At 44.8% G+C, this 13,230-nt stretch overlaps 1 protein-coding gene across 3 annotated transcripts in view; it reads right to left on the reverse strand.

Annotated features, from left to right (window-relative positions):
- LOC108918410 (low-density lipoprotein receptor-related protein 1-like) overlaps nucleotides 1-7,583 on the reverse strand; it is a 110,036-nt gene extending 102,453 nt beyond the window's left edge. For 2 of the 3 annotated variants that reach the window (XM_029247882.1, XM_029247881.1), the window contains exon 1: nucleotides 6,899-7,583. In XM_029247882.1, coding sequence (XP_029103715.1) covers nucleotides 6,899-6,995 — 97 coding nt within the window. In that variant the 5' untranslated portion in view covers nucleotides 6,996-7,583. Of the gene's footprint in view, nucleotides 1-5,053; nucleotides 5,177-6,898 lie in introns of those variants that run through there. The other variant, XM_029247883.1, reaches the window with a different exon arrangement.
- Between the last annotated feature and the right edge of the window lie 5,647 nt (nucleotides 7,584-13,230).

Below are 13,230 nucleotides of genomic sequence, written 5' to 3' on the forward strand. Positions count from 1 at the left end.
CAGATGATCTGAAGAAAAACTCAAGTCATCACAGTCACCTCATGTTACAGCTATGGTCCTTCTGGGACCTATGTAGTACAGTTAATTGGTGAGGAGACCTCCAACTGTGCTCAGTTATTGGGCTAACTGAAATGCCTGAGGAGTTGCACTACTATAGTCATGTTTTTATTCATACATAATACATCTTTACTGCAGTTATACTGTCCTATATGAAGGGTAACATTAACACCTGTTTTTTAAGCTCCTGTTCCTTAATACCACAGCCTAACATATTGCCTGTTAGTTTATTCTCAATTCTTGTTCAGCTGAAAAATACAAACAGCAACAACAATATAAAGCCTGCTTCCTTTTAATCTGCTCAGAAGATTTGCTGTCTCAGTGAAAGCCTACATACCAATGCAATGGGAACACAGGCATACCAGGAAGTACGTGTTTAAAGGGCTTCTGGGTAAAAGGGGGTCAGTTTTCAACTTCAGCTGGGACACTTGTGTTACCAGTGAGGTCAAGTGCCGCTCGGGGACTAAATGGTAAAGCAAAGTGAACAGTGCAACACGTTCAAGTCTTCATTAAAGCCAGCCAGCTCAAAGACATGATCAAGAAACTGCTAGTTCCAATCACCTCATGCTTTTTACTTAGAGAAACAGTGCAACTTTACATGCACAGCAAAACTCAACAGATGGTACTGGCACCAGTGAGGATCTACAGATAGAAAGATGGTCAGCTCCAGTGACCCTCAGTCAAAATGGACTTACTCATTGCCACCACCCTTCAGACAACACAAACATGTTTGAGGACAGCACTCTCCAATCTTGTCAACAAGTTGAATGCAAAGGGCACAAGTTTTGTCAGCACATTTCATTATTACAAAGTATTCTTTGAGATAAGTTATGAAAACAAATTCTATAACAAAACCTGAAATAGTAACACAGTTGAAGTCCACAATATCTTTCATATGGGTATAACAACTATACTGCAAACATAGGAACCGGATTCCATAAAAGTTGCCTCTGAAACCTATTCTGAGATCTGATGTAGACTGGGTGGTCAACTGAGCCTGATGAGTGATTATGCAGGAAGGGCATGAATCAGTTTTCTACTTATTATCTGAGGCTTAACAAGTAAATATCACAAACAAATGCCAAAGCAGTTATTACAATTAATAATGCTTAAGAATTATGGCTCAGTATTAATTGAGGGCTGTAAGGGAATGAGGTTTTCCCCCACATTCTGAACCCCAGCTAGCAATCACCCAAGGAAATAATTATTATACCATAATGAAATGCAAAGCCTCTGTGTGCATCAGACACCGCAAGATGCTTGCCTGCCAAAATAGAGCCTGCACAGCAATAAACAGACTGTTGCAGTCAATCTCAGGTTCAGGGCTCTTGCAGAGAAATGAAGACATTTCACAACTCATCACTTTACAGCAACTCACCATCAGGAATACCCTTACATAAATCAGAAATTGAAAAGACTCAACAGAATCTTACCACAAGATCTGTGATGGCTGCTCTGTGTTAAATACAAAATTATTTTTCCCTTGTTATAACCCCTGGGTGGAAGCATACCTATTAGAAAATTATCTTGTCTTACTGTATACATGACAGCCTTGTAATTAATGTGACATGCTCAAATTGTTCCTAACCTATAAAAATAAGAGCTTTGCAAGTTTTAAACATTCAGCCCATTATATCAACAGTTCTAATTCAAATTCTGCAGTACTGAATTTTAAACTGCTAAATCCAAAGCACCAATTATAAGTAAATACAGAGTTAAAACTTGTTGCTAAGTGACATCTGTATTTGAGACAATTCTCTAGGTTAAAGAAAATACGGCATGAGCAAAGACCCTTCAGTCCTATTTTCCACACACAAAACTGGATTTAACTAGCATTTGCAGCTACAAACATTAGCCTTGCACCCTGCAAAGAAAATGAGGTTCAGGTGTTTTTGCGATTTCTCATGAAATACTAAGTTATTTTATCTTGAAACACTGACACAAGCATGAGTATTCCTCCCCTTTTTTGAACTGAATAAACAAAAGCAGAAAAGGATCTCTGAGAAACAGAGTTTGGAACAGAGTTTTAAAAAAAATTCACCCACTCCCATGCCAACCAATCATGCATTTCCAACTTCCTCTAAAATGGTAAGCCAGCAGCAAAACTTTTAGCATATAATGTTCCACCTTACATGCTACATGTTAAAACTGCACTGAATGGTCATCTGTGAAGCAGACTATCAGACATGAAAATCAACAAATATCAAAGGGCTTGTAAGACTGAAAAAGGAATATGATCTAAATGGGCGAAAAGAGCAAAACAAAATGAGTGCACAAGGGACATGACGACACACAAAGCGCTAATAGAAAGTGACTAACGCCACAGTTATGGTTCCCTGACCTCACTACTTCCACCCCAATTTTCCAATCTAAATGCAGGGCTTTAAATTGCTATCCCTGGTGTCCACTAGCAGCCACTTCTGTCTACTCAGATGTTTTGATTCCACAGTAAGTATCTGCTTTATTCCCCTTCAGGTTCACTGGACAGAAAATGCTGTCCTTGTTTCTGATCAAGCAAAGGGCCACTGTGCTCTCCACGTCCTGTATTGCTAGGCTCCCACTGGCGTGTCTGTCTAAACCACCTCCAGTCGGCACAGTAAAAGTTAGGAAATTCCATCTGGAGTTGAGAGCATCCCTCCCCCTTGGCCACACATACTTCCTGGATTAATGGCCTTCCTCCATCCAGATGTTTCATTGAGGTTGGAGGTGGAAGGGTTGAGGCAGCAGTGGGGGTCTCACTGCTTGCTTACTTGTGCATTCTGCAAGTTCTTTATCTCCGGCTCAGCCTGCTTTAAACAGATGTTCCTGTCACTTCCTTATTCTGAAAAACCTCCGAAGCAAAACCTACACATGGACAGTATAAGGAGGACCATCACGAAAGCCTGCATTTCATAGAAGACAACATCTGGGAGCACTGCACCTTAGAATAACAACTTTTACAGCCTCCACAGGACTTTCTGGATGAATACTTAATAGCTTAACTGAAATCAAAAGATTTGCAGGAACCTGTTGGAACCATAAAGGTTGATATTACAGACATCTCTATGACATACATAACTGAAGGGTATGTTCTCCAGTTTCACTCCAAGATTATTGACAATATACTCCTACGGAGGAATTCTACAAGCCGGTTCAAGAACCAGAGAACAGCAATACACAGAGAAAAGGTCACAAACTCTTTTATCCCTTCCTGTTTCAGTAAACCCCATTTTACATATCAGCCAACTCCCATGCATAACTGGAAAGCATACATTTTCACACTCAGTAAAACTGAACCAAAAACGTTAATCTTGACACTTAAACTCTCTTGGCTTCCAGAAAACCTTTACACTTGTCATCACTGAATTTATAAATTGCTCCCATTTACAGAGCACCCCAGCTTCACAAGAACAAGAAATATTTTCACCTACTGAACACTGGACTGCAGTACAACATGATGTGGCAGGTAAAACACACTGGTACAACAGTAGTGAACAATATTTCTGGGGTCAAAACAAAGCGTGCAATTAAGTGATTTCCTCAGCTACATTTTTTACAATTATTCATTTAGCAGATGCTTTTCTCCAAAGCGATGTACATTTCAGAGGAAATACAATTTGTCCAAAAGAAAAAAAAACATCCTAGAGAGAGATTTCCTTCTAGCAAAAAGCAGAACAGTAAAAAAAAAAAAAAAAAAAACATTTATACTTTAAGAATATAGAACTCATACAAAATTGACAAAATACTAACAATACTAAATTTTCACATCCTACTCTCCGCACTAAAATCAGATTACTATCCTCTTCCAGCTCTGGCTGCCCACATGCAAGAGGTCTACAATGAAAAGCAGAAGGTTTTGGGTTCTGATTCCAATGTGGTGAGAATGATCTCCCTCTCTCTCAGAACTGCTGAAGCATCCCAAAATGCATCTCATGCAAGCTCTTCACAGGACTTCCTTATCTGCTCCATAAACTCACTTCATTATCTGTTTTAAAAAAAAAAAAATTACTCCCTATCAATTCTACATACAGCCGCTAGAGCGATGTGTGCTTGCAGAAACGGTGGTATTAGATTAAGGGATTACTTAAAGAATCGTGTGCCTCCATCTGTAGTTCATCAGTTTGTGCAACGCTCTTTTGTTTACAGACTAGTCCGTTGCTTCGCACAAAAGCATCTCCTAAACAAATGTAAAGGAAAATACAAACCTAGTAATAAAAGGATTAGACATCCTTTGCAAAAGCAAAAACGTATCGCATGAACGTTTTATCCAAAAGGATGTTCCCTTTCCAAAGCTCCCCTCTTCCCCTCCATCTTGTGACCAGAATCCCCTTTGCTCAGCCATCTTCACAAATCAACAACATGGTACTTGGCAGAACAAAACACATTTGAACCCCCTTACAATGAACGTAGGTGGACCAATGCAAATAATAGCACGGCGAACATGATCAGAGGCATGACTTTAACTGCGAACTAAGGAGAGGATCCTATCCCACCATCAAGCTGACATTAGGCTGAGCTCTGGAGTTGGAGGAATAAAGGTGACATGCATCTTTCAGTAAAACATAGGTGTTCAGGGCAGCAGGAGGCTCTTCCAGGGTGGGCAGTGGTCCAGAACCTTGACATACAACAATAATTGCGTGGCAAGTCTCAACAAAATCTGTGCTGCTGAACACGTCAGTGAACGGCATAACTTCTCAAGCTGCAGTCAAACACGTCCTTATATTATATTATCTCAGAAAATAGTGCGTGGAAGTAGTGGTGTCACTGAAGCTCTGCGTTAAAGCGGATGGATCATGGTCCATTCCATGTCAAAAATAAACACATGATTTCAGCGAGCACCTCCAGCTCACACTTTCCACTACAGAAAGCTGTACTACACCTCACCTGACCTTTAGCAATTCAATTGTACCTAATATGCTCCACAAACGCTGCTGTGTGAGAAGGGACACGTCAGTGACTGACGCAAGACAACCTCAGACGATTCTCACTCTCACTAGTCACCTTATTATATACGTACGTTCGCAAAAGTTCTGCAAGTGCACTTCTCTCGCAAAATACGAGGCACTAATTGTATATTCATGCCACGAAGAAAAAGACGGGGCTGGAGCGGCTGCCTGTTGAGCAGGAGGCTGCGGAGGCAGCAGCGCGCCCTTTCTTCTTGAAGCTACGTGCTCGAGGAGAGCCGCGCACTCGGCTCTTCTCGCGCTTCCACGCACGCGCCCTCCTCCCCCGTCTCGCGGGCACCCGCAAGGCGCGCCGCTAATCGTTTCCACAAGTTGGCTTTTTTTTTTTTTGCGTGGTTCGACGCGAAACTGGTTTTCGGAGGTGTCGCTTTGAGCCATCTTACTTGGTTAAATAACCACTTACATAACATTTATATTAAATATTGTGAGGTGCAGACAAAATTAAAACCGATTCGAATTATGCATTTTGTTTGCCACCCTACGATCGTTTTCCTCAAGCAGACGTGATATCGAGACGCATCAAATCTGCCTTTTCGGGGAGGGAATTCCCATTACGCGTCTGACAGACGCTTTTCTGTAGAATTTTGCCCTACTGTTGAACGAAGGTGTTAGTTAGCCCCCCAACCTCTGGAACGCGAACGGTGGCCAGAGAAATGCTGACAAGTGGCGAGTCCTCAGGGCCCCGTGGCGCCCGGAAACTGGCGGCGGAGCGCACGAGCCGCGCAGGAAACGGTGGCGCAGAACCGCGCTCTCCCGCTCGACGTATGAGCCGTATTCTACCGCATCCTACCATTTTCAACGAGCACAATTCACACGCTGCTTCTCACCTCATAGGTTCACGCACGACAATAATATGCCATGCCACGGGGAGTCCCGAGGGACCCGAACCAAAAGCGCTGTCTGCCGGAGGCAGAAAAATGACGGGGGCGACGGGACGGGACGGACACACAGAAAACGCAAATGTGCTACGAAGGTGCAGCTTTGTTTCGCTCACTGTAGCTGTACCGGCTCGTCATCGCCGCACAGAACGACTCGAGCGAGGGATGCTGCTGTGCTGAAGTGAACGTGGGCGCAGGACACGCTCTCACCCATCTTTTACTGATTAGATTATACACAAAGGCTGGCGTCTCATCGTGAAGGGAAAGTGGTCGGAGAGACAAGAGATCGCTGATGGCCCGAGAACGCGGAGCGCAGCAGCACATTTCGGGGCGGGCCGTGCCGTTCCGATCCGATCCGCGGCCGTGCGAGACGAGGACAGCCGCGCACCGCCGCCTCGGTGCACCTTCCTGTTCCTCCACACAGCCGAGATCACGTACGTGCGTGGCTTTAGAATGAAAAACAGTGATTTCACATCCCGGCTTCGGAAGAAAAGAGCAAAACGCCGTAACATTTACACGCACTATTACCCTTTTTTTTTTTTTTTTTTTTTTTGCTAAATCAACGCCCAGGCAGTTAAGAGTTATGTATGATACATGATGATTAACCACTTCACTGACCCAGCGACGGACACATTCATTTTAACTAAAACAGTCGTGAGTCGCTGCAAAGGAACCAAAACGTGGCAGCAAATGCAAACAAAACGAGAGAAAATTACAAATAACGGTGCGTCCAAAACATTTAGCAGCTATGAAGTACGAAAAGAAAAGAGTTGGAGTGATGTGTGTTTACTAGGACAAAACGCCACTATTCCTTCTCAGGTACACGAACAGTTCGCCAACAGTAATTCCTTTAACCAAAGTGGCATGCTTGTATTGTTGGATTTTTTTTTTTTTTTTTTTTTAATTGTCGTTTTTGGCAGAGTGCGTTTCCAAATTGTGTCGCTTTAGGGGTTTTTTTTGTCTCCAAATTAGTAACCGCAACACGGGGAGGGGGGGGGGTCGACAAGCCGAGTTGCTCACCATCGATCGCTCTGGTAGGAAGGATAACGTCCAAACTGTGCAGAAATTCCAGGTAGAGCAGCGCCGTTACCAACATGTTGGTCGTGGAAGGTCGCATTGTTGATTAGAAACAGACGGCTTTTCACAAAGTCAATAAATCCCGCGGAGAGAGAGAGCGCGCTGAGGGAGCCCGACTCGACTCGAGGCGCCGTGGTGGCTGCTGGCTAGGTGGCTACCTGGGTGCCGAAGCCCAGTGTTTTCCCTCCCTGTGCGAGTCCTCCGACACGCATTCACCGCCAGCTGCAGACAGCGACCGCTCCGACTCACAAAGATGTGTTCTCATTAAAAAAATAAAAAATTAAAAAAAAAAAAAAAAAATGAAAAGGCTTCCACAGCGCGTAGAGCTTCGCGGGTTGCTTCGATCCGCAGCGATCAAGCAGCGGGCTTTATTGATCACAGGCTAACATGCTAGTAGCTACCAGTCAAATAAAGGGAGACTAATTAATAGACGGGCTGGTTGCATTTGTAACCAAACCGTGGGCTTGGGAGACAAAAGAACACGTCTTTGGAATGCGTGCGTTTCCTGCGGCAGCAGGTTAAAAAGTGCGTAGCAAAAAAAAAAATTAAAAAAATAAAGACGGTTTCTCCTCAGCAGCCCACCGACTCCGTTGCTGGTGGTTACAGACTGAACGGGGGGCGAAGCTGCAGCCCGGCCGAGCGGCGGCTCATGCATGACGTCACTCAGTCGAGCGCTGCAACGTGATTTTTTTATTCAACGCAAGTTCACCCGGTTGCACTGTGATTGGTGGAGCGGCCGCAACAGCCCTGTTTTCATAGGCTGCGAGTAAAAGACGCCGAGACACCCCCCCGTCGAAAAAGAACTGTAATTGCGAAAAAGTTAAAAAACATTCTGCTACGCGGCGTTCTTCGTGTGCGCAAGCGCTGGGTTTTTTGGGATACACATCTCACCCCCCCATTCATTTTAGAAATGGACTACAGGTCTGAAAGTCATTTTGCAACTGCAGCCATGTTAGGTGAAACTTTTACACCATTTACCTCGAGCCTTGTGACCATAAGATATGAACTTCTGCAGAGAATGTTTGGTTTTTTAATTGTTTTTTTTTTTTTTAAATAAAAACACGCGTATATATTTATGATGCCAAAAGTTCAAAAAAATCTTCTTAGATAAATGAACAGAGAGGCGTGGCTTTTTTGTAAATTATTATCATTTAACAACCTTACAAGTTCAGTCTAAATTAATCATGTTCGCTCATAATTTGCATTTATGTGGACCTGTCTTATCAGTTGAATCGCTTCTCATTTGACATTTCCAGCAATAAAAGGTGTTATTTGTCAGAAATACTGATCTTTATCTACAAATAGGCTATCTGTTTTCATAATTGTGTACGTTTTAACTTCACAAACTCCTCCATCCTATGACATCGATATTTAATAGTTGTATTCTAAATTTTCAATATCTTGTATGCATAAACATTTTAAAATTGCTTCACGTTCTGCAACTTGTCCGTCAAGTAAAAGTAGTTTGTACTGAGTCGAATGTTGAAATAGCTGTGTTATATTTAAAGCACTGAAGAAAATAAAACCTCTGTAGTCTGCAGTGCTTTTGAAACGGGACGTCGTATTTATTTAAGGCGCAGTACCGAGTCCAAGAAAAATTAATAATCATAAGCTCCAGACAGTCTCTCAACGTGTCCACATGCGCTCCCCTCGCTGAGACATCGATGCACTTGTTGTTCCGTCCACTAGGTGGGGCTACAGAGACCTGCACGGGCCGCGTCGGTCCGCTCCGGTCTGCGGGAACTTGGCCCTCTTTTCTCCCAGAGCCTTCAATTCGGAGGAAGAAACGTGCTTTTTCCCAGCAGAAGCCACACAAGTCTGAGAATCATCTTGTGCTGGTCTCTGCTACAAAGGTCCCTCGACTCAGCGGAAGATATCGAGACAAACACTGCCATTCCTCGCATAACGGGGAATTGGTTAATTAATTGGTTCCCCGAAATCACCGCACTAGCCTGGTGAAATCCGGTTGTGGGGTCGAACCATGATCTTCTCCTGGAAAAATTACTAGAAAAATATGTCACCTACAATTAATTCAAACAGCACAATAAAAGGGCACTTTTATTCTTGAGGATGATAATCTGTCTGTCCGAACCACTCGCCCCATATGGGGCGCAAGGAACCAGAGCCTAACCCAGAACACAGGGCGTAAGGGGGAGGGGACACACCCAGGACGAGATGCCAGTCCATCGCAAGGCACCCCAAGCGGGACTCGAACCCCAGACCCACCAAAGCGCAGGACCAGGACCAACCCACTGCACCACCGCATCCCCCTTGATGATGATAGTGGTACCAACATATTTCGTAATATTTGTAGCAAAGATGAGTATTTTCAGACTTTCAATGCTGTATTTCCAGTTATTCGTTCGTCACTAATGGCGAGGTGCCCATGAGGGTCCTGGAGGTGTGAAGTGTACCCTGCCCACCCGGGCAGAGCGCATCCTGGACGGAGATGTTTCCATCATATGGTTCAGAGTTAGGGTTTATGCTACGGAGAATGAAGCTGTGAAGATCTCTTGCTGTGTCTTCCGCTGAGCGAAACCCCCGGACGCTATGATGTTAGAGGGACTGCGTATCCCGTGTATCATTAATAACTACAGTAACTAACCATCTTCATTTGGTTGAGACGTTAAGGCTGTATTTACACCAGCATAATGGTTTTCATGGTGGCACAGCTGGTGAAGCTGGTGGAGCTCCTGAGCTCTGTGGTGGGTTGTGGGCCTTACATGTTTCTCATTGTGCTTGTACCCCCCCCAGACAGACCGGGTAGAAGGCACTGCTAAACCACTGCTGTTCCTGCCTTGCCTGAAAGAACTGTTAACGCTTACATGCTGATAATTCATCTCTACGGACTCAGAGAACCCGGGTTCAGATCCTGATCCAGCTGTCTTACTCTTGAGGGAGGTACCTGCCGTGACTTCCAGTGATGAAAAAGAACTTGCCCTATGAATGGGTAAATCGAGTCTACCCTTTCACGTTTATGGGTGTCGGACTGCATGCCAGATTATGCACCTTCTCATTATTACAGGAAATTAAGTGATGGAGTGTCGTGATTCACCTTTCTTTGGACAACTGTTAACCCACAGTGCTTTTGGGAAGAGACACGTAGGAGCTGTTCAATTGATTTGGATAATTATTCCATATGCGGACAGAAATATCTGGTGACAGCTAGTGTGGTATTCGTGGTAAGGGAGGGTACAGAAGTGGTATACCATTCCCTCCGCTGCACGGAGAACATGCCATCTCCGCACTCTGAGTTTGGTGATACGCTATTAAAGTGTGTCCCCTAGTGGAGCCTCTAGGTGCTGCAGCCGCGTTCAACTTGCACGGCCACAAGTCACCGCTCATCCCACCGCTCATCCCAGCCCTCAGTCCATCCTTCCCACCACTTAACCCACCGCTCATCCCACCACTCAACCCACCGCTCATTCCACTGCTCATTCCAGCCCTCAGTCCACTCATCTCACCACTCAACCCACCGCTCATCCCACCACTCAACCCATCGCTCATCCCACCGCTCATTCCACTGCTAATCCCACCCCTTAGACCAGTCATTCCACCACTCATCCTGCCACTCATCTCAACGCTCGTCCCATGACTCATCCCACTGCTCATTCCAGCCCTCAGTCCACTCATCTCACCACTCAACCCACTGCTCATCCCATCACTCATCCCACCCCGTAGACCGCTCATCCCACCACTCATCCCGCCGCTCGCACTGCTCAGCACACCACTCCACACTGCCTTCCAAGTGGAAAAACAGTCTGCGGGCTGAAAACGTTTCATTGTCTGCCAGCTCCTCCAGCGGCATTCCACCATGAATGGGAAACAGATGCAATTTCGGAAAGTAGAAATGCCTTGTTTTGCAAACCCAATCAAAAATCTGTTCCAGAGAACCAAATATTATTAATTCCACTTGCTTGGGTGCTGTTTGTTTCAGCAAAATATCCTGGGATCTAAGCACCTTTTCTCAACAGTTCATGAATATAGATTAAAATTACACTAACAAATAACAGTTTTGAGCTTTATCCAGAAGTATTAAAATCCAGTTTATTAGTACGACAAATGACACCTGAACAATCACGCTCTCCTATAGCTGTGTTTGGCCTGCTATCATGTTGAATATTATTCTTTTATTATTGTGGCATTCTTCTGCATATTATTGCTGCATTTTCACCACAGCAGAGATGTTCTGTGCAGCTCTATGGTTTCCTTCCACGTGACTCCGTCCTTTAAAAAGACATCTTTGCGTGGCTTTGATGGTGACAGTAATTACATGTTTAACCTCTTTTCTAAGACCTTCTCAAAGTATTGATGCACATGATAAATACATTTGCTTTTCACTACAATGTTCCATCCCTAAGTAGTACAGGACTACTTTTTAACGCTTGCACCCACAAAAATCTAGGGAAATACATACACACACACACACACATTGTGATTTCTGGAACCGTTTGTCCCAAGCGGGGTCGCGTGGAGCCGGAGCCTAACCGTAAGGCTGGAGGGGGAGGGGACACACCCAGGATGGGACGCCAGTCTATCACAAGGCACCCCAAGCGGGACTCGAACCCCAGACCCGCCAGCGAGCAGTACCCGGCCAAGCCCGCTGTAGCACCACGCCCCCGGGCTATAGATAGAATTTCAAAAAATATTTACATTTTTCTAAGTAGTGAAATGTGTATACATTGCAGTATAGTTTACAATATACAATACAGTATATAACAGCTACAGTGGAACCTCGGAACTCAAACTTAGTTCATTCCAGAAGGGAGTTTGAGTTCTGAAAAGTTTGAGGTCTGAATCAATTTTTTCCATAAGAAATAATGTAAATTAGATTAATGCGTTCCAGACCCCCAAATGACTGCCTATTTAAACCTATATACATACATACCTGATGCTAAAACCATGAATAAAAAGTGTAAAACCCATAAATACATGAACATCAGCTTTACCTTTAGCAACATCAGCTGCTTTGGCGGTCTCTTTATTTTTTAGTATAGTGCAAATCGTAGATTGAGGCCTTCCATACCGTGCAGCCAGATCAACCACGCCAACACCTCTGTCGTGTTTTTCAATTATTTCCTTTTTAACCTCTATCGTGGCTCTCACTGTTTTCCTTTTTGGCTCATTGCTTTCACTAGCAACCTTCTTAGGACCCACGATGGCTTATTTAATATAAGATACAAAAAAGCACAAAAACACGTGGAAATTCACAGCACAATTCGGCGAGATGTTCGCTCCACCGGTTTTCAGGCCGGACGGATTCATACCGAGTCATACGCGTCATACGCAGCCTTTGTTTTATGGGAAAAAAGAGGCGTCCGACAGGTTTTAGCCCGAAAGGTTCATCGGTTTGAGTTCCAAAAGTTTGTTTGAGTTCTGAGATGTTTTTCTCTTGAACAACTCGTTCGAGTTCCGAATTGTTTGAGTTCCAAGGTTCCACTGTATTTTGAAGTTTCCACGGAGACCGCTCTTGGCCTCAGAAGAAAATGTAGTGGTTTCTAGTATGAACGTTCACTGCTTTGCTGTGACTGTTGCGTTTCTGAAGGACAATTTGCGAGAAGACTTATTGTGCCAGTATGTCAAAAATAAGAAATAATTTTTCTTGTAGCATACATGAAGGATCTATAATTGGTCTCCTTTCTATGAGTGTTTATTGGTTTGGAAACATTATTAAAGAGAAAGCACTATTAATAACTCCTGATAAAACAGCTGAAAGGGAGCTCAACCTCCTGACCGGAACCCCTGCACTTCATCACAAACTTCACCTCTCAGGTGTCCCCCCCCCACCCAAACCCCAAACTCCATAGACAGAAGCCGCCTGTCCCATACAGGGTCGCAGGGAGCCGGAGCCTAACCGGGCAACGCAGGGTGTACGGTTGGAGGGGGAGGGGACACACCCAGGACGGGACGCCAGTCCATCGCAAGGCAGCCCAAGCGGGACTCGAGCCCCAGACCCACCGGAGAGCAGGACCTGGCTCGACCGACCGCGCCACCACGCCACCGCACCTCCTCCACCCACCCCTCTGTCCTCAAACACGTGGCGGAACAACAGAAGACAAATGGCACCGAAATGAGGGAAAACCTCACGCTTCAGCCAGCACCAAAGGCTGCCTCCACCATTTGTTTGCTTGTTATTCAGTTCCTGTCCTGGAACAGCTGTTCGGGGAACATTGCTGTGTCCCGTGGGTGAATACAGAGCTCAGTGCCTTCCCGCATCGTCACGTCAGGGAATAAACGCGAGCGGACGCGGAATTGCTGTAGTGCGCCGATGTCGT

The sequence above is a fragment of the Scleropages formosus genome, chromosome 22, assembly GCF_900964775.1.
Source record: "Scleropages formosus chromosome 22, fSclFor1.1, whole genome shotgun sequence".
Lineage (NCBI taxonomy): Eukaryota > Metazoa > Chordata > Actinopteri > Osteoglossiformes > Osteoglossidae > Scleropages > Scleropages formosus.